Below are 26,145 nucleotides of genomic sequence, written 5' to 3'. Positions count from 1 at the left end.
TTTATAGTTGTAGTTCGTGTATTGTTTTTAATTTTTGTTAAAATGTTGGCACGGTCGCAAAATTCTAAACATTGATGAAAAAATTCAACACTCAGATATACAATATGTAAAATTGTGTTTTCTTAAGTTTAAAAACGCACTATCGCATAGCTGCCACGCCCCCAAAGCAAGAGGGATTTTTATAACAAATGCGCTGCCACGCAGCAAATTTCGTTTCTGTATATTTCACATGTGGAATGTCTCGATGGAATTTTACCTTTTCCTATTCAATATTCCATTTTCAATTCTCTTTCCCACAATAATCAGCAAAAATTAATTTATTTAATTATGTTTAATAAACGTTAATTTTTTAATTTGCAAAATGGTCGACACACAAAATATTCATGTATTCGTATGTTCCTTTAAAGGTTTTTTAAAAATTAATTTCATTTAATCTGCCATTTTTTGTCTTGCTTTTTATTTTTATACTGACTGAGACATTCAACAATTATATGGCTAAACATTATTGGATACTTTACTTAAATTTGTATGTTTATTGGGCTCGTCGATTCGTCTGGAAAAGCTTTGTCTCAAAATCGTAGGGTATTAGCGCAAATTGTGTGCGCCTTTCCAACTTACAAAGAAGGAACTCGTTTCGCTTTAGCTGCCATTATATTTATCAATATCAAAATCTTTATTCAAACATTATATCTTGGCGTTTTTATTTAATATTTCAGACTGTTTTGTCATAAACCTTTCAAGGAAATTAATCGTATTAGTTGGGATTTGTTTATTTCGTTTAGTTTCGTCACGAAACCTATTAATAGGACACGAATGAACTGTAAAATACGAGCTCCATGACATGCAGATGATATCGAATGGTTATGTAACATACCATTAACATTCATGGATTTCAAAGCAACTGTTAATGCTAATAAACTTCTGTTAAATCTTATAATACTTTTCTTTACGTTTTCTTCAATTTGAATATTTATTTTACTACAAATGATTAGCACACACTTGCCTTTTCTCTGAAATATCCTGATCTTTTGACTTAACTCTTTTCCAACTATGCGAGAAATGTAATGCATTTTACTCTTATAAAATCTGTACAAACGTATCAAATTCACCTCATATTTTCTTCGATTATCCGATCTTCAATATTCATATCCTAGTCGCTTCGGGTAACCTTAAAAAGCTTACCAAGCTCGACTCTATGCCGATCTTAAGTTGTACTCTTAACGTTGCTTTTATCATTTAAATTTTTCGTTTCGTTTGCACTAACTCAATTAGATTTGGTTTCTATTAAATCCATATACATGTTTGTTTCTTGTTGTTTTGTAATATTTTCTTATGCGCACAGCCTTTTTTTTCGAAATATTTCTGGTTTTCTTTGAGTTAATTTCATATAATTATGTATTTTGTATTTGTGTTTTTTGGTTGTTTTGCAAACCATATATAATATTTCGTAATGACGACACCTGATAAATTTTTGTACCAACATTGCCAGACTGCATATATACCACTTAAGTGTATATATGCCACTTGATTCATTAAGGACTCTTTTTTGACCACATCTCAATATTCTTTTTAAACTTTCCATATTTCAAGTATTTTTAGAATGTTATTTTCGATTTGTTCTTCGTTAAAACTCTTACAAGCTAGACACAAATAAAAAAAAAAAAACAAACTTACTTATAGTTAATTAGACGCGTTTAAGTTTTATTATATATTTTTTACCTCCAATTTTTGCAAATCCCCTTTAGAAAGTAACCAGACCCAGCGGTTGGTTATTTTTGCTAGCATGTTATAAATAATAATAAATATCTTTTGTTGTGTTTATTTTTCATTTTAGTGTTTAATAATTCGTTTGCAATTTCCAACTTCATTGGTTGTATCTTTTACATTTATATGACTTGGCTTCCAATATTTATTTATAATTATATAATAGAATATTTTAAAAATGAATTTTTTTTCTTGTATATAACAATTACACATTTTATAATTATTATAATAAACGTTGCATTTAGTAAAATAAAAAAAAACTATGCGCCTAAAAACAGTTTGTAAAGTTGAAACTTTATAAATAACGCGATTTCGTGTTTTTCTTTTCATTTATTAATCATAGTATTATTATTTCATATTCAACTTGTTTTGACTTGGCTTAGGAGTTAAATACAAACATGTACATAAGATATATATGCATGTAGATATATATTTTATATAAATATATTTTATATATTCTTTTAGTGGTTTTGTGTGGATAATTTTCCAATTTTAAACTTTTATTTTCCGCTTGCTTCTCTCATTATTTCATATGTAAATTTTAAACATTTTGTGTTAGACTTACAAAATAAACTAGAAATTATATTTAAATTTTATAGTTACATTAGTTATTTTATATGCTTCATATGTATGTTATTGTGTTTGTGTTTGTGTGTGTGTGTGTCGTGTGTTGTTGGACAACCAAAGTAGGAAAAAGAGTTTTGTTTTGTTTTCTACACCGACCCCATTTCCTTTTGACAGTGATTTTACTGCTGCTCCTCGTTGTTTGGATCTACGGCAATTATGGGCACCAGCTCAACCACTGAGACAGCCTCGGCTGTGGTTGTTGTCGAGGTGGACGAGCTGGTGGTGCTGGCTGGTGACATGTTATCGGCTGTAGCGGATATCAGGCCGATGGGTGTCGGTGAATTTGTCGCTGATGTTGTTGTTGATTCCTGACTTTGACTGGGCGGCAGCACAAAACTCTTCCCCACAAGCTGATCTCATTTGAGACCCGTATCCGACGATGGTGTCCAGCGATCGAACTCAATGCCTGAATCAGGTGAAACGCCCGTAGCCTTGGCCAAATGCGCAGCCATAAATCCGCCCGTTTGCATGCATTTGCAATCGGCCGCAATACAATTGCACGAGAACTTGGAACCGCGACCGCAACGTGCAGCAACCAGGCTTGGATTGGCAGTCAGCGTTGTGGCTGATGAGCCGCCGGCAGCTGGTCCAATAATATTGGTGCTGCCTTCCTCATCCATCGCCTGGCCATCGCATGGACTGGGACGGAGCTGGCTCTCGAATGACTGCAGCTGTTGCATGAAATGGAAGTTCGGAGATACGTCCGGTTTTCGGGCCCTCACCATCATGAAGGCATCGTTCAGGCTGATTGCCTTTGTGTGCATCAAATAGGCGAGTGTCACCGTCACCGACCGTGAGACGCCCGCCAGGCAGTGGACCAGCACCGCCGAATTTGCAGAGCGAGCTTCCTCTGCAAAATAAATTATAAACAAGTTGAGTATTATTATATCGAAAGTGCAGTAAATATGCTTTTTGTACGCACCTATAAAATGTATGGCAGCTGGAAAATGCATGGCCAGATCCTGGGAATAGTGATCAGTTATGGGAATTTGTAGATACTTTATAATGCCCAGCTTTTCGAACTCATTCGGCAAATCGGGTGTCACATTCAAAACGTACTAAAATTCAAATTTAATTGTGATTAATATACGAAATAAATTCACGGAGTTTAGTAATTCTAAGAGACATACCTTAATGTTGTACTTTTGCAAAGCATTCGAGTCACAGCTGTGCGAGGCGTTGCCCAGAAACAGGCCGGGAATTATCTCAACGGGCACCTCATTGAAATTATGATGGTGATGATGATGATGATGTGTGGTGCTCTCACAGTCCGAGGATTCGGCTGAGCTGCTGCAAGCCGAATCGGAATGTGGAGTGGAAATGCGTAGCGATCTGTAAACAGAAAAGCGATTGTGAGAAAAGTGTTTCAAATTAACTGAACGTAACAAAAAAAATGACAAATACCAATCTTCACTTTTATATAGCATTTTATGTATCTACCTAAGCTGCAAATTATTATTTATTTCTGTTCTTAATACATTTTTAATTTGATTTACTAGAGGACTTTAGTCCAATTTCATTTTTATTTTTAATGTATAATTACATGGTTCAGATTAAGTGAATTTTATTTAATATTTGTAATATTTATTCAGTACTGTTAATCTTTTTCTTCTTCTTAAAAATTGATTTTTATTACAATATTAATTATTTTTCAATAAAATATTTGTTTGATGTTGATCGATAGAAATTATATAAGCAATATGACTATTATATACTATTTTGAAGAATATTGCTGAACATTCTGATTTATAGCGTATCTTGTTTTTCTATCGTATTTTTACCAGTGGATCAAGTACTTTCCCAACTAGCTAATTCTGTTATTGGCTGTACATTTCTCTAACTTTTTTCTTCAACTTTATTTTATTAATATATTGATATTATTTAATACTTTCATTTAACTTAACTTTTCTTATCTTTTCAAAAATAAATTTGAAATTGTATGCTCGTATAATATAATTTAATTGTTAAATTTATTATCTTGTTTTTTAAATAATTACATTTTATCGAGTGATTTTAATCGACGTTAAATAAATCAATATACTTGTTAAATAAAGTATACAAGTATAAGTCTAAGAGATCTTTACATACTATACTTCAGTTCAGTTTGCGTTATATAAGTTTAAACTTACCTAAGACCCATCAACTGATCGGCTTGGGTATTACGACTAGATTCCATTTCTTTGTTGTGCGCCTGGTTGTCATCCTCACACCACTCTGGAAATGCTTGACGAAAACTGGAGAAGCCATCTGCAACCATAAAGATAGAAAGATACATATGAAACTTTAGATACAGATACAGATACGAACGTTAAGTTTACTTTTGAACTATGCGGTACGTTTGTGTTTTGTTTTGCTTTATTTTGTTTGGCTTTTGTACGCTTGAAAAATATTTCGTTATGCTTGGCCAAGTGTGGCCTTTTGGTCTATGGGTAAGACAACACCTACAGTAACCACAGTAGCCCCCTCCCAGTCCCCCCTTAACACCCGAAGCTGGTGCTGTGAAGCGTGCGTGAAATTCTTGCAGTTTGCGTGGCTCATTCATAAAAAAGAAAGAGAGAAAAAAATTACTTTCGTTGAGCGTCGTTTTCCTCAATTAGAAACGGAAGTGGCTGCCATATGAGACAAGACGAATCGAGAGAAGAGGAGATGATACGACACGATAAAGAAGGAAAATCGTGGCAAAACGGAAATGCTGTTTCTATATTTATGCTCGAGTATCGCATAAGCCTGTGTGTATTTGCTAGCTACAAGCTGCAAGCTACGAGCATGATGACTCGCTGCGAATTGTCATAACACAAAACGGAAGCTCACAATTTCCTACTTGGCGCATAATAAATGCGATTCCGCATTTGAAATTGAGCAAACACCAGCACAGCACTGGGAAAAGTAACCACAACAATAACGACAACAACGATAAGTACAACCACAACAACAACCACAACAACAACAACACCAATCAGTAACCAGCCCATGGGCCAACGGGGCGTATACGTGTTCAATATATCCAAGAATTTCGCATTGCCAAGCATGCGGGCGTTTAAAGGGGGAGTTCAAGAGCTGAAGGGAGAAGAAAGAGTTTCTATTTACAGTCAACACCCGCACAAATGTCCAGAGCACTTCAAGAATCATTTTTAGAATCAGGCGACTAATCCGAGGGCTATTGGAAAACTCAAAACTGCATTTGATAGCAATTTCCGTTGCAACAGAAAATTGTATTACAGGACTGTCTGACAGTCCCCTCTTCGTCTCCCTCGCACCAGGTTTCCCGTTGTCGGAGCACATCTCAAAATGCAAATAATCCGTTTGCCATGAAAAGGACCAAAGGGAGAAAACTTTGTGGGTGGAGGGTCACAACTGGACAGGTTTTTGCACATATGAAATTGAATGCTGCTGAAGTGCCGTTAACAGAAAATGGAAAATTTTGCATTTTGGACATTTAATCGATGTGTTAAGTCTGCCAACGAATTCGTAAGACTGATAAGGTCACGTTGCACTTTTATGATAGTTTTTGAAGCCTTACACAGCACTCTCTTTAAATTTATATGCATGCAATTTTTTGAAATTTTGCTAAAAAAAAATAGTTTAAAAGTACTAAAATTAATTTTGTAAATGCTTCATTACTATCCAATTTATAACTACAAATTTGTCTACTCATAAAAATAATTAGAATGCATTTATATAAATTTTGTTAGTGCTGTATTCGATTTTAAATTTAAAATTATTTTAAAATTGTACATAAACTATTTTGAACTTTTTCTCCAGTTAAATGAAACATTGACGTTATAGTTTTACAGAACATATAATTTTCTTGTGCGAATTTGAATGTACTTAAGCCCGACATTACACGTGTTTGTTTAAATTTAATATTTCGCATAAATTATGCATTACGGATTGTTTTGGTGAAATTGCAATTAAAAAATTTTTGTTAAATTAAAAATTGCAAGTAAAATGATTGTAGATAATTAACTTCAATCAAAATAGCCTAAAGACTTTGTATAAAATTTGTGATTAAAATTCAATTGCAATATTTTAGGCTATGAAAAACATTTTTCAATGATATTTCTTCAGATTTATATTTGTGAGAGTTTACAAAATTGGTATAATGTAGAAACTTCAACTGTTTACATTTCGAAAGCGAAACCGCAATTCACAAGATTATAAATGTTAAAAAATGACTTATATAGTATATTTAAAACTATTATAGTTTTGTATTTCTTACTACACGTCATATAAAACTTTTGTAATTGCTTTAAGAAAATCTACCCGCATAATGTGCTAATTTTAGCTGGTAACCCTCATTTGTATTATTATTATTTTATATTTTATATTGTATTTTAATATTTCCGTTTGCTTTTTACCCACATGTGTCGACCTCTCCGCATAAAATACGTATACGCTGACAATAGAAATTTTTTATAAATAGAAATTTTATTTGATTTTCAATTGTTGTTTTGGCATAGTTTGCGCGTGTTGCGTTTCCTGTTTTGGGCTCCATGAGAGTTGAAACGGACGTACGTGTCCGGCGGTACAGTTCAACGGATGGCGTTCCACAAAACTGCGACTGCAGTGCGTCATCTGCACGAGGGGATAGCAACGGGGGGTGTAAGAGGGCGAAACTTGACCGCAAGCCAATTGCGAGGGGTAAATTAAGTAGCCTAGGACCCAAAAGGGCACAAACTACAACCTTCCATATAAGGGTAGTCCAAAAACTAACCCAACCAAACCTAAAAGCTAACTGAAACCAAGTCGACCGCTTGTCTAACTGTTTACGCGACAAAAGTGCGACTACGTCATTTCCGCTGGGATGGCGGAGATGGGAGATGGGAGGGAAACTAATAACTGGGCAAATGTGAATGAATAAAGCTAAAATGGTTCGTGTGTGTGCGTGTGTGTTTAATGTGGGTGTGGGTATGTTTGTATCTGTAACTGAAGTTAAAGCACAAGTAAAGTGAGCTAAAAGTTACCTAACTCACGTTTTAATACCCTTCAAAAAACAGTTTACCACAGGGCAAGCTAGCCAAAAAAATCAATTAATCCATATATATTAATTTTCAACTTTATACCGAAACAAAAAAGTTAATAAAATAAACCAAGTGAAATCGAAATATTTTCCAGTTTGATATTCATAGTAAACATTAATTTTTTTATATATTTTCAAAAATATTTTTTTATAAGATCACTATTTCAGGATATTTTATTATATTAATAAAAGCTGAAATGATAAAAAAAAAAAAATCCAATTTTAAAGTATAAAATCCATATGAAATTGAAATGATTTTCAATTTAAATATTAATTCATAATTTTCCTAACGATTATAATTACAGGGCATTTGCTAGTTGTGCAGGGTCAACTTTTTAATGCTGAACATGTTTTTACTCACTTTGTTGTATTTATTTTTTAGCTCACACGCATACAAAACGACAGACAGACAGAGAAATAAACAGGCGCGGTAGATAAGCAGCAAGAAAAACAAAATAAAATGAAAATAATATAAATGCGATAAAAATTATAAACAAACAAACATATAAATGGCAACAGCAGTCAAAGCGAAAACAATGAATGGAAAAAGATACCCTACCTTCCCCCCACTTTCTCAGTCTGCCTTTTACCTTCCCTACAACTAAAAAACAACAAACGACGACAAACAAGCGTCGACAGTTGTAAAAACTTGCATGTATTATTTATAATGTTATTTGGGTAGTTTGTTGTTGTTATTGTTGTTGCTGTTGTTATTTTTATTGCCTTAATAAATAAATAATCCAAATTTTGCGCTTAGCATGACAAGCACATCCCGTGGGCGGTGGCTGAAAATATTCCAAGAACTCAAAACTCAGCAACCATGGGTGGGAGTCGCCGCCTACACCTTCCCCCTCTTCCCCCACTCTGACTTAGAGATGGGAGTTGTAAGCCCAGGGGTGGGGGAGACACAGTCGAGTTGAAATCCGATTTTAAAGCCCACAATAGATACAATGACAATAAATAGGCAATATGTATGTATTTTAAGTAGTTTGCGCTTCTCGCTCAGCTCACAAATTGTTAGTGTTATTTATTTGTATTTGTTTTTTTTTTCAAGTTTACATTTTTCACGTTTTGAAGGTCGTTTCCACTGTGCGCGACTCTTGTCATTGTTGTTGCTGCTGTTTATTGTGTGAACTCATCAATGAAACAATACAGAGAACGTGACAAAAAAAAACTATAGATACTTGTACAATAGACTTATATGGTGTGTGTGTGAGTGTAAAGTGAACAGATGTGATAACCACAGATATATACAACAAATGGCATATGAATGATTTTCGCTGAGCAAGACTCACACAACTTCAGAGAGAGAGAGAGAGATAACAGATTGCGACCTTTGAGTTTTTAGCACAAATTTCTTTTTTTTTATTTTTTCTTTGAGCTGGTTTAGTTTTTTCTAAAAGTTAAACTTTAATGAGAATTACAGCTGATATATTATAGCACTTGCAATTAACTTTGTGCGGCAACTAACGTGACGCCTGTGCAAATCAATCAATCAATCATGCTGTAATCAATCAACTAGCCCTGTATTTAAAGTGTCAACTGGTTGTGGGCGAAAGAGACTTTTGCTTTCCCAACAAAATTAATTTTCCGTGCTGACAAAAGAAATGCCCTCAAAGAAATGCAAACTTAACCCAAGACTTAACAACTTTGTTGTGCAATGCATTAAATAAATTCTCATCAAAGGCGGAAGTGGCCGTCATTAATATGGTTTTGCCTTTTTGGCTGCCTTTTGCTTTTCCATAATTTTTCCCCATTTGCCCCCATTTTTCCCATTTGCCGCTTGCAGTTTGTTTATATGCCAGCAGCTAAAAAATGTTGCCTTAAAAATAAGCGAAGGCAACACTGGAAAATTTGGGGCGTCTGTGGAAATGTAAACAAAATGGGGCCATTTCGGGTTGGCTGCTTGTTAAATGATTTTCGTTTTTATTTTTTTCTTCATTCTTTTTTATATTCTTATTCCTTTCGTAATACAAATACATGTGCATATCCCGATTATCTGTCGAGTTTTTTATACATATGTATAAATATTTTGTATACTTATATTCTCGTATGTTGCCTCCATTCTGTGTCTGTCAGACTCAGATTCTGACTCATTGACAAATAGCATTGAACTGCAGGCAATATTCTCGTCGCATTTAACCGTCTGTCTGGCGTTTCATTCATGGAGTCGTGCTATATATTCGGTTATACATATACATATGTACATCTATGTATACGCATTTGTATTTATAGTACGCGTCATTGTGCAACACATGGATGACTGCATTTGCTATGTCGGAGCGAGGGGAGGGAGGGAGATTGGGAGGCGGAAGCGTGCTCAACAAACAGAGCGACACCGCGGCCACACATGGCGTATGCGTAATATTGATTTCCCACCCTGTTTTGCTGTTCTATGTGTGGTATCCACGGCAAATCCTTAGGACAAACACACCAAATGCAAAGCTAAACAAAAAGCGGCCAACTCTGCACTGTGGAGGAATAACGAAAAATATTTGGAATGCATTTAGCGGATTCTATGGCATGTGCTCATGCATGCCATTATACCATAAATGTGTATACACATAGGCTTATGTATTTCAGGCATGCCAAGAACTCATTTTCAGTATTGTATTTGAAAATGTTCAGAACTATGTTCAAAATTTGTTGAGAAGCGGGCCAGTTATGCACCTGGCGTAAATCATAAACAAACAATTACCTATGCATAATTAGATCATCATCCATATTTTAAATGTAGAAATATTAACCTCAAATAACAACAGATTTGTTTTATTGGTTTTTAGTTTTTTAAATTAAAGCAGAACACTTTAATCGTAAATTTTTCTTTGTGTTTTGGGTGCATAAATGCTAAGTGTGACTAATTTTAAATAATTTGAATAATAAATGTATGTTGCTAGCGATATTATTATATTTAGATTAATTATTATCCCCAAGCATCACATGTACATATTGCATCTCCAACTAAGCATTGTTGTAAAACATATAATATTAACGCATTTTTCTAATTAAATACACTTTTTATTTATTATAAATTTTTGTTAGTAAACCGATACTTTTTGCCGACGATATCAATTTAATTTATGTTTATGTTTAATCTCATCCCACTGTGCATGGTCTGAGCACTTGACGTAACAAAGCGTCGCAGTCGCTTTCGCTGTCACCGTCGACATCGCAGTTACAACAGCAGCAGCGGCAGCAACAACAACGCCCACGCGACCAACAGCAGCAGCAACAAATACTACAGCAACAACAACAACAACGAGGAGAACAGGAGAAGCCGATGAAACCACCTACGGTCATAATACCAAAAGCGAACGTGGCTTAAATTGTATATGCACCATCAACATGGGCAACAAGAATAACACACAACAGCAAAAAAGAAAATATCAAAATTCTACTTTAAGCAACGCCCGCGCTCACCAAATATTTTGTGTCAAAGATGAAACGAGAGAGAAGCGCGAAGAGAGGGATAGACACAAAGGAATAACGAGAGCTCAGCTCTGAGCTGAGCACAAATTTAGCATAGACAAAAACAGTTTTAGCTTCTGCTGTTGTTGTTGTTATTTTGACTGTTGCAGTTAGTGGACTTTGGGGCGTGTACACCTGTTATACACACACAAATACCCACCCACACACACAGACTTAAACATACAAACATACATAATTGCTAAAATGAAAGAGAGCTTTTGCTTTTACATAAGCCGCTGCTTGCCTTCAAAGTCGGCGCCCAAAATCCCAAAGGCCATTTTATGAATGAATGCGCAACGAAAGAAAGAAGACAAAAACTATGCGCACATGGTGAAAGAAAGTAAAAAAAGAGAGAGAGAGAGAGAATGAACAACGAACTGAGCTTAGCACGCAACTATTTGTTAAATGACAATCACAATGGCAACATCAAATACATGTACACTGAAAAAAATACCAACTTCTAAAATCAATAACATTTAAATTATTAAATATTAAATATTTTATTCTTAAAAAAACAGCATTTCAAGACCAAAATACTAAGGTCTGGTTTTTCAATGCACCTTAAATTTTGTCAAAAAAAAAAAAACGTTCACGTTGTTTTAGGAATATTAATCTATATGATCGCAGTTCCTTATATAATAATATATAACTTGAATTGTTAAAAAAGTATAAATCCGATCCAATGATTGGAGTCGCTGCCTTAGTTGAACCCAAGCGCGGGTTTGAGTCCCACTCCTTCAAAGAAAAACATAGTTAAGTAACATTTATAATATTACCAAGCAAATTACAATTTTTTCTTCTTTTTTTTTTAATTTAAATTTAAAGAACCTTTTTTCTTGTAATTAGAACTTGGTCTTATTTGAAATGTTCTTAACCAAAATTCTTAGTCTTGAGACCAAAATTTTGATTTTACAACATTTTTTTTATCAGTGTTTGTAAAATGAAATAGAAAAAAAAACGTGAAACGGGCGAGTCTTATTCATTCCATTTTCAAGTCATTCATGCACTCAATTGAATTCGTTGCCACATTTTTAGTCAATTTGTTGCAATTTGCACAGCAGCTCACAGACAGCGCGAAAGATAGGGACAGCGAAAGCGAGTGAGAGAGAGGGGAAGAGCTTTTAAGTTGACAGTAAGCGGACGTTCGACATCATTTTTAGCTAGTTATAGTAGATATATGTATGTATTTATAAGTGTTTTGTTGCTGTGATGACTTCCGCATTAAAAAGACAACTCAATAATTCAGTTGGCCAGTTACTCAGTTAGTCAATCTACTTATTAACTAACTAGTCAGCCCGTCATTCTACATTGTTGCACATGCTAATGAGTTGTGCTTATGTTGTGAGTGTGAGAAGCGACGAGAGAGGCGACAGTAGACAAATGTATTTTGAAAGCTTTTCAAAGTGCAACTTCAGCTGAGGCGAATAAACCTATTAAGTTGATTAGTTCCTCTAGTAATAAAAACTCTGTAGAGTTTGCCAGACTAGGGCATTCTTCGTGCTTTTAATAATTAACTTAACTTAAATCAATTATTGGATTATCCTTTACTACGTATTTAGCTTGGTATTCCAAAAAATACAAACTTTTTTTGATTTCCCTGTAAAATTACTAGAACTTGCAGGCAAAAAAATATCTTTTTTTTAACTATTAAAAGCTTTGCTCAAATTAGAAAACTATATTTTAAATCTTAAGCTCTTATATACATTTTTATCTCAAAATTTTTTAACTGTAGATAATATAGTTGGATAACGATAGATATGTTATTCAATCTTTTGATTACAAAAATTATACATTACCTCATATTTAATATGTGTATATCTTAGGGATTTTAATATTCTCTTTATATTAATCAATTACTAGATTTAATTGTAAGCTCCTTAAAATTTTACTTTATATTTTAAGTTGATTCGAAATACTTTTAAAGCTTAGTATGTATAACCCATGTCAAAATTAGACAAGCATTTACATAAGTATGTTACTATGTATACAAGCAAACACAAATCTCTACCTATAAGTTTTTTCGTGTCCAACAATTAAAACTCGTCAAAATAAACTTTGAGCCATAAACAGGGCCAAAACATTTAAGACTAATGACAGAGTTTATGCTGATTTTGTATTTTGGTTTTTTTTTATCCGAAATCCGGTTAGATATTCCGTATTCGTTATTTGACATTTGGAATTTTTTTTTATTTTTTTGGGATTACAACTCGTGGTTGCTGCGGTTTACGGTGTCCTGGCAAAAATGTCAAACTGCGTAAGCCAATCAATCAAAATGTAAATAAGCAATAGGACCTATTTTGTGGGCATCCATACCTTCCATCTCATTGCATCCCATACCAGGGATCTTTCGTAGGCCAGTTCTCTAGGGTTTTCCCTATGAGAAGCTATAAATAGCACGAAGCCCCACGCAGCTTTCAAAGTATTAGTCGAATGTCCTGAGGGACCTTTTTTTGATAGCTTTTTGGCTCTGCTTTCACAAGCTGCCGCACATTATTAATTAATTATGTATAATTTTGTAAATGCATGAAATTTGGCAACGTTGTGCCCTCTAACCCGACAGGCACTCACACAACAAATTTTACAGTGGGTGTGGATAGAGAAAGGAACAAATAGAGAAAGAGAGAGAGAGAGAGAGAGAGAAAGAGAGAGAGAGAGAGAGAGAGAGAAAGAGAGAGCTTATATCAATGCATGAAATCCCGGATAATTGAAACTCTGTATCTCTCAGAGAGTATATGTGGCTGTAACTGTTAAATGTATCTACAGCAGTATATTTGTATCTGTATCTGTAAATGTATCTGTATCTGCGAGTGCTGTCCGTATTTTCGGCAGTTGTTGCGAAGGGCGGGAGGTTTGGCAAATGGGGTCAAGTTTAATGTGCAGCTTCCTGTTGCTGATGCTCTTGTTACTGTAATTGCAGATGGATTAGCTCTCGTTTCTCTATCCGAAGCACGCAACAAGTGCAGCAGCTAAAAAGAGCGAGAGAGATTGAGAGAGTTGGAGTCGCATTTTATTTCAAATTTATTGATTTTCTGTTTGCACGGAAAACGCGGACACTTCCGTTGCTGAGAGACCCACGAGCTAGTTATACATTAAACAGAACAAGCTCGACTCAAAGATACCCTTCATTCATTCTCTACTCATGCACATAACTTAAGAACTGTAGAACTTCTAGCAACTATCTTATATACCCCTTTGAAGCAATTGGCACAGAGTACATATACTTAAGTCGCATTGCTGGCAGCGATAACAGCTCACGGGCTAATGCATAACAAAGGGCCGAGCAGCAACAACAACAAAGAGAACAAGAAAATAATAACAAAACAAAACAACAACATTGGAATCATACAGTAGCAACTCCTCCATCAGTTACTGAGAATGCCTCGCCATTGAGCAACGTGCTCAGAATTTCATTTCGAAATGAAATGGCAAAGCGCAAGAAGAAGAAGTTGAGGAACACAGGCACAAGAGGAGGGGAGGGAGAGGTTGGGACAGCAGCAGTGGGGGCTGGCATTTATAAATATTGCATACGCGAAAGATGAAAACATGAATTGAGCAACGAATGTGCAACAGAGGACCTGCAAAAGCCATGAGTAAAAGTAAGAGATGTACATTAGGGTGCATCGATTTGTATGGGCCAAAAAAATAAAAAAAGGGTTTTACCAATAAACCATAGTTCTTAAATCTATTTTCTGCTCCCCGCCTTTTTGAGTTGAAAAATGAATTTTTTTTAAATGGAAAATAATATTAGTATACCTTTAGTCCGATCCTGACAAGATTGGTATTAAAACTCTTGTTAGGATAAGGATTTTCCTAGATTTCATAGAATTAAAAGGACCAATTGTCCTTAAAACATAAATTTTTCAACTCATAAAGCGAAATTGATTTTAGAGCGTTGGTTACTTAGTGAAAATATCTTAGAATGTACCGTAGTTTACGAATATGGGTTAAAATTCTTTGTGATGCACCCTAATAATCATATTTAATGCTCTCTGAGAAAAAAAAAATACATACTTTTATCGAGTTCACTGTAAAACGACTAGAATTTTCGGGGAAACGAATAGTTTAAGATGTTATTCAGCTTGGTTACATCAGAGAAATTCTACTTACATATTAAGCTATAATCTAGTTTTTCAACTTAAAAGTTGCTCAATATATTTGTAGTCTGGCTTCAATATTTGGGCATTATTGGGTAAAACTATTAATATGTTATTCAGCTCAACTCTTAAAAATAATGGTGTTTGTCTACATTTTATATATCATCCTAAAAGGGGCTCAATTTATTTTGTATACTGTAGAAAATAGATATCTACTTATATTAAACTAACAGCTATTGATTTGTTATACTCATTTTAAAGTAGAAAATAGTTTTCAAATATAAAGTTTTCATCATCAGATAATCTCATTGGAATTTGCCTTCAAAATTCCATTAGTTAAAAGTTCCATAGATTGTATCTGCATAAATATTACTTTAACCAAATATTTGATCAAGTAAATTTTAATAAAATACACATTTTCGGAAGTTGAGCGACAGTTTTCTCTTGTCTTTTTTCTCCCAGTCACATTCACGCTGAGAAAGCCGAGGAAAGCACAGCAGGCGGCGGGTCATCCGCCACTATCGCGATGAAGCAAAAGTGGTAATACCAACAGGATGGCAACTGTCAAGGGGACAACAGCAATGCCATTGGAAGAGCACACATAAGTCTGGGGACGGGCCAGAGTGGTAGATATAGAGAGGGAGGGAATCAAGTATATGGGTATGTGAAACGGGAGCATCGAACAAAGGCGGAAACAACAGCAGGGAGTATAACTGAACGTACAGATATTTAACGAATGTGCGATGCGCACTGGGGAATTAAAGGAAACCTAAAGAAATCTATCAGATTGTCAGAGTATGGAAAGTCAAACTACAGAAATCAGCAAAGCCATTAAATAATTTGAGTCTGAGCAAAAAAGAATCTTGAAAATCTATGTTGCAAAATTTGAATTGACAAAAAAATTAAATGGGTATAGATTTCATGAATTAGGGCGGGGATTTATACCGATAGTGTGTCGAGACTTTGAATTTGAAAACTCAAATGGGCAACTGTTACTTATTCAATTAAACATTCATTAACTTTTTATCGAAATTCAGTTGTTGTTAAGAATTTTATTAAAATTAGGATAATTTTAACAATTTCTAGTAAAGAGGTCTGGTAACTATATGAATTCGAATTTGAAATTTAAAAATATGTATCTTTTTTTTATCAAATTATTGGATTAAATTTGAAACAAACTCAATCTGCGTGGGGTAAAAGTCTTTGAGTGAAAGTTTGGTATCTCTATCTCTTATAGTCTCTGAGATCCTTTTGTTCATACAGACGGACGGACAGACACACATGGCTATATCGACTCGACTATTGATGCTAATCAATAAAATATATATGTATGTACTTTATAGTGTCAGAGATGCCTCCTTCCCCCTGTTACGTACATTCCAACGAACACAATATACCCTTTTACTTATTTTTTTGAGTAACGTGTATAATTAATGTCAACCAAGTTGGTTAATAGAAATCGATAGTATACAGAACAAGCGTTAGTGATAATCGAATAAGTATCGATATGGGCTTTTGCATCGTCCAGCAAATTGTGATCATTGTATGCAGGTGTTGATCACAACATTTTTCAACAAACCCACATAAATTATTGAGTCAGATGAATAATCCACTTCTTGTTATATGCTCATCCAAATAGATCTCAACCGTTTTCTTTTCATTCAGTTGAAGTCACTTCAGCTCAGCTCAGCTCAGCTAAAACTGCATTCATCGCCTGCCATAAGCGGAGACACGAACCACTCCAGCACACACACCAACACACTCACACACACACACACACAAACCTAAATACTTGCATTGAAAAACTAACAAACAGAATCATTGTCGCTGTTGTTGCTCCCTCTTGCACACTCCATCATTCTCTTCTGCCTCCTCTTCTCCGTTTCTCTAGCTCTTCTCCACTTCTGCTCTTCTGTTTCTTCTTCTTCTGGTAGCTACTGCTGCTGTCTCGTTTGGAATCCGCTGCTAATTTGCACTTTGATGAAATGCGTTCGTTCATGTTGCCGTTGTTGTTGTTGTTGCTGCTGTTATTACTGTAGATTTATGCATGCAAGCGCGCAACGTTGACGTCGGCAGCGACGCGACGTCGACAACAACAACTTTTAGCTCCATTTCATTTCGATGCCGCCGTTTCGTACATGTGTTCCCACACATACACATGCTCACATATATACACTGATAAAAAATAATGTTCTAAAATCAAGATTTCGGTCTCAAAACTAAGAATTTTGGTCTTGAAAATACGTCGTCATTTTTGTTTTGAGAACATTTTGAATAAGAACAAGTTCTTATTATAAGAATATATGTTCTTAAGATTAATAATTATTATTATTGTTGTTTTAATTTGATATATGTACATTAGGGTGCATCAATTTTTTTGGAAAAAAAAATGGTAACACGAGTTTTGATACCGATTTTGTCAGGATCGGAATAAAAATACTAAGGATATGGTAATAATTCATGATAAAAATCTAAAAAAAAAACACGATTTTCGACCCTAAAAGCGGTGGTGAAAATATCTTAGAATTGACCGTAGATTACGAATATGAGGTACCATATGTGAATTTTTTTGGCCCATACAAATTGATGCACTCTAATGTACATACTTATATACATTTTATCGGGTTTGATAATTTTATAAATATTCCTTTTACTATTTTTTTCCTCGGCGAGAATGGGACTCCAACCCGCGCTAGTTCTTAACTGAAGCGACGACTCTTTTGGCATCCATTTTAAAAATTACAAATTTATACTTTCCTAACAATTTACGATTTTTTAAATTAATATTCTCTTTTTTAGTAATTTGGTCTTATTTTAAAAACAACATTTTTGAGATCAATGTTTTTAGTTTTAAAAGTGGGTCCTTTTTTCAGTGTATGTATTTCTCGTGCTCCTTTTTGCGCCGCAGAACCAAAGCAAGTTCAATCGTTGTCTTCTCTCTTTATTTATTTATTTTTTTTTTCTTGCTGTTTGCTAATTCCAAGAATACAACAATTTACGCGTTCGGCTCCCCCGCCAAGGCAGGCAACTTGCTTGGAATAGGAATAGGGATGGGGAGTTGCAGGAAGAGGAAGAGAGCGAGGCAGAGGCAGAGGAAGAGCAGAACTTCGTCATCGTTTTTATTTCAAAATGCGCCACTGATTCTTCGACTCTTTGACTCTTCTGCCATTCTGCGCTTTCGTGTGTTTATGTTATGTACATATGTATGTATGTGCAACAGCAACAACAAGAACAACACACACACCCTGGAAACTTCCGCTGAAGTCATGCGAGGAACGCTGAGGTATGCAACAACTCCAATAACAACTACAACTACAAAATACACCAAACGCCCTCGCACTCTTGTTGACCGGAAGTCAAGCGCTTGTCATTTTTTTATTTTGCAAATATTTGCACTCAGTGTGGTATGCATGTGTGTGTGTGTGTGTGTGTGTGTGTGAGAGTGTGTTGGTCGCTCGATCTCAGTCTCCGCCATCACAGGTGGCTCTAAAGCGAGTCAATGTGGGTCTCGCCGTTAATTAAAACCCACACAAACTTTGACCCAAATCCAGCGACAACAACAAAATAATGTTTGTCTCTCTCTCTCACTCTTTCTGTCTGTCTGACTGTCAAAGCAGCCGTAGGCAGAGACCAATTCGACCAACAAGCCAACAGACCAACAAACCCAACTAACCAACTGTTCCGTTCCAGCTGTCCAACGCTGTCAAATGCTTTTTTTTCGAGTGCTTACCGGGCTACCTTTAAGTTTATTGGTGTTAGTGTGTGTGTGTGTGTGATTGCTTTATAAGACGCCAACGTAGAGATGCTGTTTGTCTGTCTCCGTCTCTGTCTGTCTGGTCATATTCATGTCCACTTTGCATGTGGGCAGTTTTGTTGTTTGGTGTCAACACAAAAAAACCGACAAAAAAAAAACCTGTGCACAGTGTGATGATTAAGCCGAAACTAAAATATTTCTTTTTTTTTGAATGATCACGCGAGTATTTGATCGTAGTACTGGTAACAATATTGATATAGCGAGTGATCATATAATGCACATGAAAATATACTGCACATCCCAGATATCTTGTATAGAAATGCAATGCAACATGTGAATATTTACAACTAAGTTTGCTCCACTGCCCGACTAACTGTTATTTCCATCTCTCTCACTCAGTGCAGAGTGCAGCGAATTCGAATTCGACTTGTGTGCACTGTGTATGTGTTTGTGCTTGTGAGAGTCGAAAAAGCTCAGCTTGAGCATTGCTATAGCCAAAGGCGTCAGTTTCGGTAGCAGAGGCAGTTGGCGTTTTTCGGTGAAGGCAGACCAGTTGGAAGCTGTTGTGGGAGAGGCCAGAGAGCAGAGAGGAGAGAGACAGAGGAGGGACAGCACAGCACAGCTTCTTCTGATGAATTATCATCAAATTGTAATGAGGCAAGCGTCGGCCTTGGACATCTGTATAGGTTTTCTGGGATCTGTGGCATGTGCCACGTGTTGGGTTTGAAGAGAAAACGAGGCACAATATCACAATTAGAAAACTTGTGAAAATTGCTTAAGCCCAAAAACAAAATTAAAGCAACTTGTCCACAAATGAGGCAAACAACTCTCCAATGAGCCGCAAGTCGACAAATATGTAGAGGAGAGCTAGTTGGGAAAATGCGAATGTGGCGACGATGACGATGACGGCGGCGACGGCGACGACGACGCGTGGAAATGCATACCACAGAGTTGTTTTTATGGCGACGACGCGACGTCGCTGCGCGCATGCGCAGCAGCCGAGTTCAATTTCTATAAAAGGGTCGACGATGCAGAGAAGTCGCAGACGCAGACGGACAAACCGACAAGCGGACAAACGGACCGACGCCCCGGCAGACGAGCAGACTCTTGAACAGTGGAGCAGCTTTGTATCCGCCTGGTTATAAAAAAAGAACCAGACGAGTTCTCCGACAGACATTGCCTGTGTCTATAATTTTAACTCAACTTCCAACTCCCCAATAAAAGTGGCAGTGCTGGCGTCGGCGTCGACTTCAACGTCAACGTTGGCGGCTGCGTCGGCATCGAAGTCGACCGCAACGCATCGTTCGTTGACTTCACGTTTGCTAGGGTCAGCAGCGAGAGCGAAAAGGAGAGAGCGAAAGAGAGAATGATCGCTGATCATGCGATGGGTTTGAAACTTTGCTAAATCTAATTGAATTAAATTTCGTGCAACGGAAGCGCTTAGTTTATAAAACTTGACAACTGAACTGTCGTCTGTGTGCACTGTACACTGTGTGCAATTTTTCTCTCTCTCTCTCTCTCTCTCTCTCTCTCACCCACTCTCTCTGTCTCTTTTCAATAACTGTACCACTTGCCCCCTATCTTAATTGTTTTAATTCTGAGAAATGCATACAAAGTGACATTTAATTAAAATATATTTCGCATCAGCAGCATCAATGCATAATGCATCCGGACTGTCTTAATAAAGTATCTGCTGCGTACAATCCTGCAACTGCCACTGCCACAGTCACTGCCACAGTCGCTGCCTCAGCCACAGCCTGTGCCTGCAGACAGACAGACTGAGAGACACACAAGAGAGCCGCATAATTGCCCGACTTGATTAAATTTCAAGGTTAATTAGCGGCCTGAGCTCAAAGAGACCGAGAGATAGAGAGAGAGAGAGGGGAAATGCCAAACTGGCGGCTTGTGGCATGATGTTTGTTACTGCCTCAGATTGCCAACTTGGCCACATTTACCGCAAGCTCCCCCTTAATGTGGGCTTCTCAGGATTGTTGGCGGATGTCGCCCGTCAATAGACAAATAACAATGCCAACACTGGCATCAGCCTTAAACTTTAAAGCTCGAAATATGGACGTAAGAAAAGCATCAATACATCGGACACTTATGTATTTTTAAACACTATACATTGATGGGTTGTGGCTTCTGATGTTTGGGTCAAATATCGGTCATTTTGTAATAAAATAAAAAAAAATAATTATAATTTGAGATAAAGTATTTCAATTGTTTTTTTAATTAAAGTATTAAGTATTTTTAATTATGTATGTAAATGCCCTACATGTTTAATAAGCCAAAACTTGTAGCTTACAATATTCCAAAAGACGTAGCTAAAGAAAGTTTCCAAAATAATCAACGCCTTACAAATTAGAGACCATAGAAGAGGAAATCTTTTTACAAAACTTAAGAAAAAATATGGGAATCGTTGAGTCACAGTGTTATATTAAATCGCTTTCCACCCAAATGTACAATCCTACAACTTTTTTTTTGAATTTATGAAAAATCCTTTGATTTAGCTGTCGTTGAGCTTTCTAGAGAAATATTACAAGTCGGAATTCCACTATGATTATCCATTTCGATTTCGCTCCGTCAGTTCCCTTATTTCATTATCACATTCAACCGATAGATAAATCAAGGCCAGACTATACATATATAAATACTATAGTATATTTTGCGATTTACCATTTGCATTCACAAAAAAAAGAAGGTAGGGAATGAAACGGACTGCGTCTCTTTCCTCTGAAACGATAAGATAAGCCTACTTTCAACTGGGCCAAGTGGCAACGGGAATGGGGATGAGAATTGGTTTGCAATAGAACGCTTATCAACTATATACATATGTATATGTACATGTACATGTTTATACAAGCTTAGGTATATATATATAATAATATAAAATGAAAAGTATCGCAATTCATAAGAATGAATTCATGGAAAATGGGAAACTAACAACCGAAAAATTCATTTACCATTTTCCCTTTAACATCTAACATTTGAGCGGCATCATTAAGAAAAACGGATTTGCAACAATGGACGACATTTGAAGAATCCTTTTTATGGCCGAAAATGTGCCAGAATTTCCACATTGGAAAAATTGTCGTACGAGTGTTTTTGTGTTTTACCCTCTTCAGATTCTGGTACCGCTCTTGGGATAGTCTCCGGGAATTTCCAGTCATAAAAATTCTCTCTATCTGTCTGTCTGTCTTTATGTCTGACGCATCTCCGTCTGCTCCTAATTACCTGTGAGGTGTGTTGCACAGGTAGAACGGAACAGGATCATCGGCTCCTGAGGCAAAAATGCTTGACGTCATTGCGTCGTGGCGACCTTATGTTATGCTAATTTCTGCCTTTCAAGTTCTATTTTCAAAATGAAATGTGTAAACAAAGCAGAGATTTGGCAGTTTCAGTGGTTCGGGGATGGGCGAGGACGGGGACGGGGGCAGTGTGAAACAGGAAGGTGTTTGAGGGAAGGCGAGGCGGGGAGGTGGGTAGAGCTATAGCCGGTCCATTTCTTGACGCCCTATTGTCAATTTGCGATATTAGCACACCAAATTGAACGTGCGTACGTCAGCTACGTGAAGCTTTTTTCGGCCCAAGAGGGGTGGAGAATTTGGTAGGTGCAGGGCAGGGGCAGGGACAGGGCGAAGCACAGACAGCTGTGAGCGGAAGGGGATCAACAACAGCAACAACACAAATATTTGGGCGCTTGTAAGCGAACGGAAATTGAAGTGATAAAAATAAATTCGAAGCCAGAGTCGGTAGACAGCAGCAGCCAGATAATTATATATTTCATCATATATCATGTATTCCGAAGCAATTTATGTGGCTTAAATGTATAGAAGTTGAAAATGGAAATGTTTCTCATGATAACTGAGACAACTTTAAGATTTTGTTTATTTTTCTAAAATAATAAACATTAATATTCTATTTAAAAATCATTTCTAAACGCAAATGCATGATTTTTATACAAACAATACAAAAAATATATACGATAGTCCGCTCAGATATATACAGATTTATATTTTTACAAGTTTTCTTTTATAAAAGCGGATATATCAAATTATTTATTAGACTGCATAGTATGGGCCAAAAAAAATTGACAAATGATACCCCATATTCGTAATCAACGGTCAATTCTAAGGTGTTTTCACCAAGAAACCATAGTTGAAAAATGTGTTTTTTTTTTATATTTTTATTATGAATTGAAAAGATTGGTATTAAAACTCTTGTTAGGACCAGGGCTTTCAAATACAAAAACAAATTGTCCTTAAAACATAATTTTCCTAGCAAGGACTAACAACGCAAAATTTTTTAATTCAAAAATAGGGGTTTAGGAATTGATTTTAGACCTTTAGTTTCTTGGTAACAAAATCGATTCACTCTATTATATATGCTTCAACACAACATTGAACATCAAAAGTTTTGGGGCTTAAATATGTTTTTTCACGGGACTTTTAACCCGTTTAGATATTTTATTATAATATTTTCAAATTCTGCCGATCTGATAAAAATTGTTTCATTTCAAAACTAGATCTTCCGAGTTTATTTAAGTGACAATCTACTCTATTTATTATGCCTTAAGAAAAAGTCGGTGTATAACATCATGAAAAAAATTGGTTCAAATCGGCCCACTATATCACATATCTGTCTTAGGAACGATCGAACAAAAATTTTGTTTTGTTTTTTGAGATATCTCAATTAATCTGACAGATAATGCATTTAAGTCAGTCTTATACGTGGTGACCAAAATTGGTTCAAATCGGTCCACTATATCATATAGCTGCCATAGGAACGGTCGGTCGAAAATCCCGTTGTTGTACGAAAAACTTTTTTATTTTTTGCAATATCTCAACCGCTCTTAACGATAATCTGGCAGAATATGCATTAAAGTTGGTCTTATGCATCCCGACCAAACTTAATGAAAATCGGTTCACTATATCATATAGCTGTCATTGGAATTTAAATTTGGAGTAAGCATTTTAATATTCATCTTTCAAAGTATCAATGTCAAAAGCATACGAAATTCAAAAATTTTTGATATCTTAAAAAAAAAAACTTCTACGCGGTAAAAGTATATAACGAAAGCTTTCTGATATCCAATTTTGTAACGAACAATATTCAATTTAAAGCAAAATATATGAATTAAAAAAATTAAATACATTCCGCTATGCCTAAAAACTCATTTTTGTGTAATAAGAAGCTCAGTTTTTTTGCGCATGGTGGAATGTAATTTATTTCTTTAGTTTATATATTTTGTTTTAAATTTATATGGATATATGAAGTTTTGGGCCATTACTTTGGTCACTAGACTTTTACCGCGTAGAGGTTTTTTTATTTGGAAGATCTATTATGCCTTAATAAACTATCACCTTCTATAAGAAAAAAAAAAATAAAACCTAGGCACCCAAACAAGTTCAAAGCGTCAAATTAATTTATAGGCGCCTCTAAAATGTTGCTAGATTCTTAAGTATTATAGAAAGCTATTTGAAGATCATTTTATTATACTCGTCGTGGGTAGTACATATATTTGTCTGAGTGTTTCGTCTGGCTGACCGATGACCGACTGACTGTTCTAATGTCATTAATCTATTCATAGACCTGGCGCTACGCTTATCAGTGCCGAATACACCTTATAGATCCGAGATGTGATCCTCTCCTCCCTGAAAGAGGCTGTTTCCCGATTTTCCTTGTTGATTTTAAACATTCATAGGTGTTGAGTATTTTGTACTTTGTGTGTCCGCAGACTAATAATAACATTTATAATAATACATACATAAATGCCGAGCGAGTGTTTATTTATGGCATATTATGATTTGTTATTTAACATTTGTTTTGTTTTGTTTTGATTTTGCGGGTGATTTTCGTGCTAAAAATGCCGCAGAGTAACAAAAATAAAACAAACGTGAAGAGGCAAATATTTCTAGATATAATTGTTTGATATATTTATTTATTGTATTTGCACATTTCTGAAATACTTTATGCCTAGACTTGAGAATTCCGAATATCTGAATTTTATAATTAATTGAATTGATTTATGAACTCACCCTGCAGCGACACCACGCGACATCCGTCCTGCTTGAGGCGTCGATGAAGCACATTGATCGTTGCATCGTTTCCATTGCCAAACATGGCAAAAGCTCCGGCAACATCCTGACCAGGTTGTTGTTGTTGTTGCTGTGCCACGCCCACATCATTGTAGAGTATAAAGAGACTGACCTTGTAGCCGGTCTGTATGCGCACTTTAAGTTCGGGCGATTTGATTGTGGATGCCAAATCGATCTTGCCAGCGGCAAGACGTCTCAACATTATGCTGGGTATGCTAAAATTAACGGCGCTTCTGATGTGCGACTCACTGTACTCGTGAGAGCCTCGGCAATCGAGTATGATCAGCTCCTTGGCATCGTAGCTGGTTCTCAGCTCTGATTGGAGCCACTCTTTGGTGCAGCACTCGTACTCCGTTTCCGGCATCTTGAAAGCTCTTTGCAAATACTCTCTCTCAACTCACTCGAAACTCGCTCTTAACTCACAACTCTCCTCTCAACTCACAAATCTCTGCAGTTCAGGCTTTAAAGCGTTTCTAGTTATTTTTTTTTTCCTTTCTGTTTTTTTTATTATCTTTTTCACAAAACTTTACAACTTTGCTTACAACAAAAAAAGTTTACATCGTCTGCTTCTGCTGTTGCTGCTGCTTCTTTTGCCTGGCGCACATTTTTTGTATTTCTGCTGCTTCTGCTTTCCTTTTTGTGATGTGCTTCTCACTCACATACAATATACACACTCACACACTCGCGCACGCAAACGCAAGCAAGCAAACGAAACACAAATTTTTTTACAATGAAATCTTTTTCCAGCTACTTTTTGTGTAGAACTTTTCCAGTGCTTTTCTTTTGTTTGTATTTATTGCGTTTATTAATATTAAAATTGCATTTGTTTATTTGGCATTAGTTGCTTCAATTTAAATTTTTAAACTGTGTTTTTGTATCACACTCCAATTCGCTTTTTCTTTTATTATGTTTTGTTGTAGGCTCACATTCACACGCACACAAGCCCGCCAAATCACTACCGTGTATGTATCGCTTTAACTGTATGTGTATGTCGAAGTTGAGTGTTGAGCAAAAGAAATAAACAGAGCCTAAAAAACGCGCACTGACCAATACACCGAACACCGTGCTAGCGGGATACAAGCGACAAGATACAGATACGCTGAAGGAATGAAGAAACGAAAAAATTGTTTGCAGTGCCAATCCAGCGAACAGAATGTTAAAGACACTCATGTTAAACAGTCATGCATAACTACTGTTATGGCTCTGTTGTACTCTCCTGCGCTGTTATCTCGCTCAATGTTATCTCATATCTCTCTTTAGCTGAGTAGTGTTGTCGTTTAAGCTAATTTATAGCTACACTTAAATACTTTGTAATTTCTA

At 35.9% G+C, this 26,145-nt stretch overlaps 1 protein-coding gene across 1 annotated transcript; it reads right to left on the bottom strand.

Annotated features, from left to right (window-relative positions):
* Positions 1–1,411: 1,411 nt before the first annotated feature.
* On the bottom strand, positions 1,412–25,936 carry LOC117786452 (dual specificity protein phosphatase Mpk3). Its single transcript, XM_034624719.1, has 5 exons — positions 24,766–25,936; positions 4,521–4,638; positions 3,522–3,723; positions 3,314–3,449; positions 1,412–3,241 (listed from the first exon to the last, which is right to left on the bottom strand). Exons 1-5 carry the CDS (start codon positions 25,187–25,189, stop codon positions 2,748–2,750), a joined length of 1,374 nt encoding a protein of 457 aa, XP_034480610.1. The 5' UTR covers positions 25,190–25,936; the 3' UTR covers positions 1,412–2,747.
* Positions 25,937–26,145: the final 209 nt, after the last annotated feature.

The sequence above is a fragment of the Drosophila innubila genome, assembly GCF_004354385.1.
Source record: "Drosophila innubila isolate TH190305 chromosome 3L unlocalized genomic scaffold, UK_Dinn_1.0 0_D_3L, whole genome shotgun sequence".
Taxonomy (NCBI): Eukaryota; Metazoa; Arthropoda; class Insecta; order Diptera; family Drosophilidae; genus Drosophila; species Drosophila innubila.
Note: the sequence above shows the minus strand (reverse complement) of the source record. Positions and strands in the feature narration are given on the sequence as shown.

What these genes read in the sequence shown, in the direction of transcription:
- LOC117786452 (XM_034624719.1), bottom strand. Translation starts at nt 25,189, where the DNA reads ATGCCGGAAACGGAGTACGAGTGCTGCACCAAAGAGTGGCTCCAATCA. An exon ending in TCGCGTGGTGTCGCTGCAGG is followed by an intron (nt 4,639 to 24,765) that starts GTGAGTTCATAA and finishes TTATGGTTGCAG; the next exon opens with ATGGCTTCTCCAGTTTTCGT. An exon ending in AGCTGCCATACATTTTATAG is followed by an intron (nt 3,242 to 3,313) that starts GTGCGTACAAAA and finishes TTTATTTTGCAG; the next exon opens with AGGAAGCTCGCTCTGCAAAT.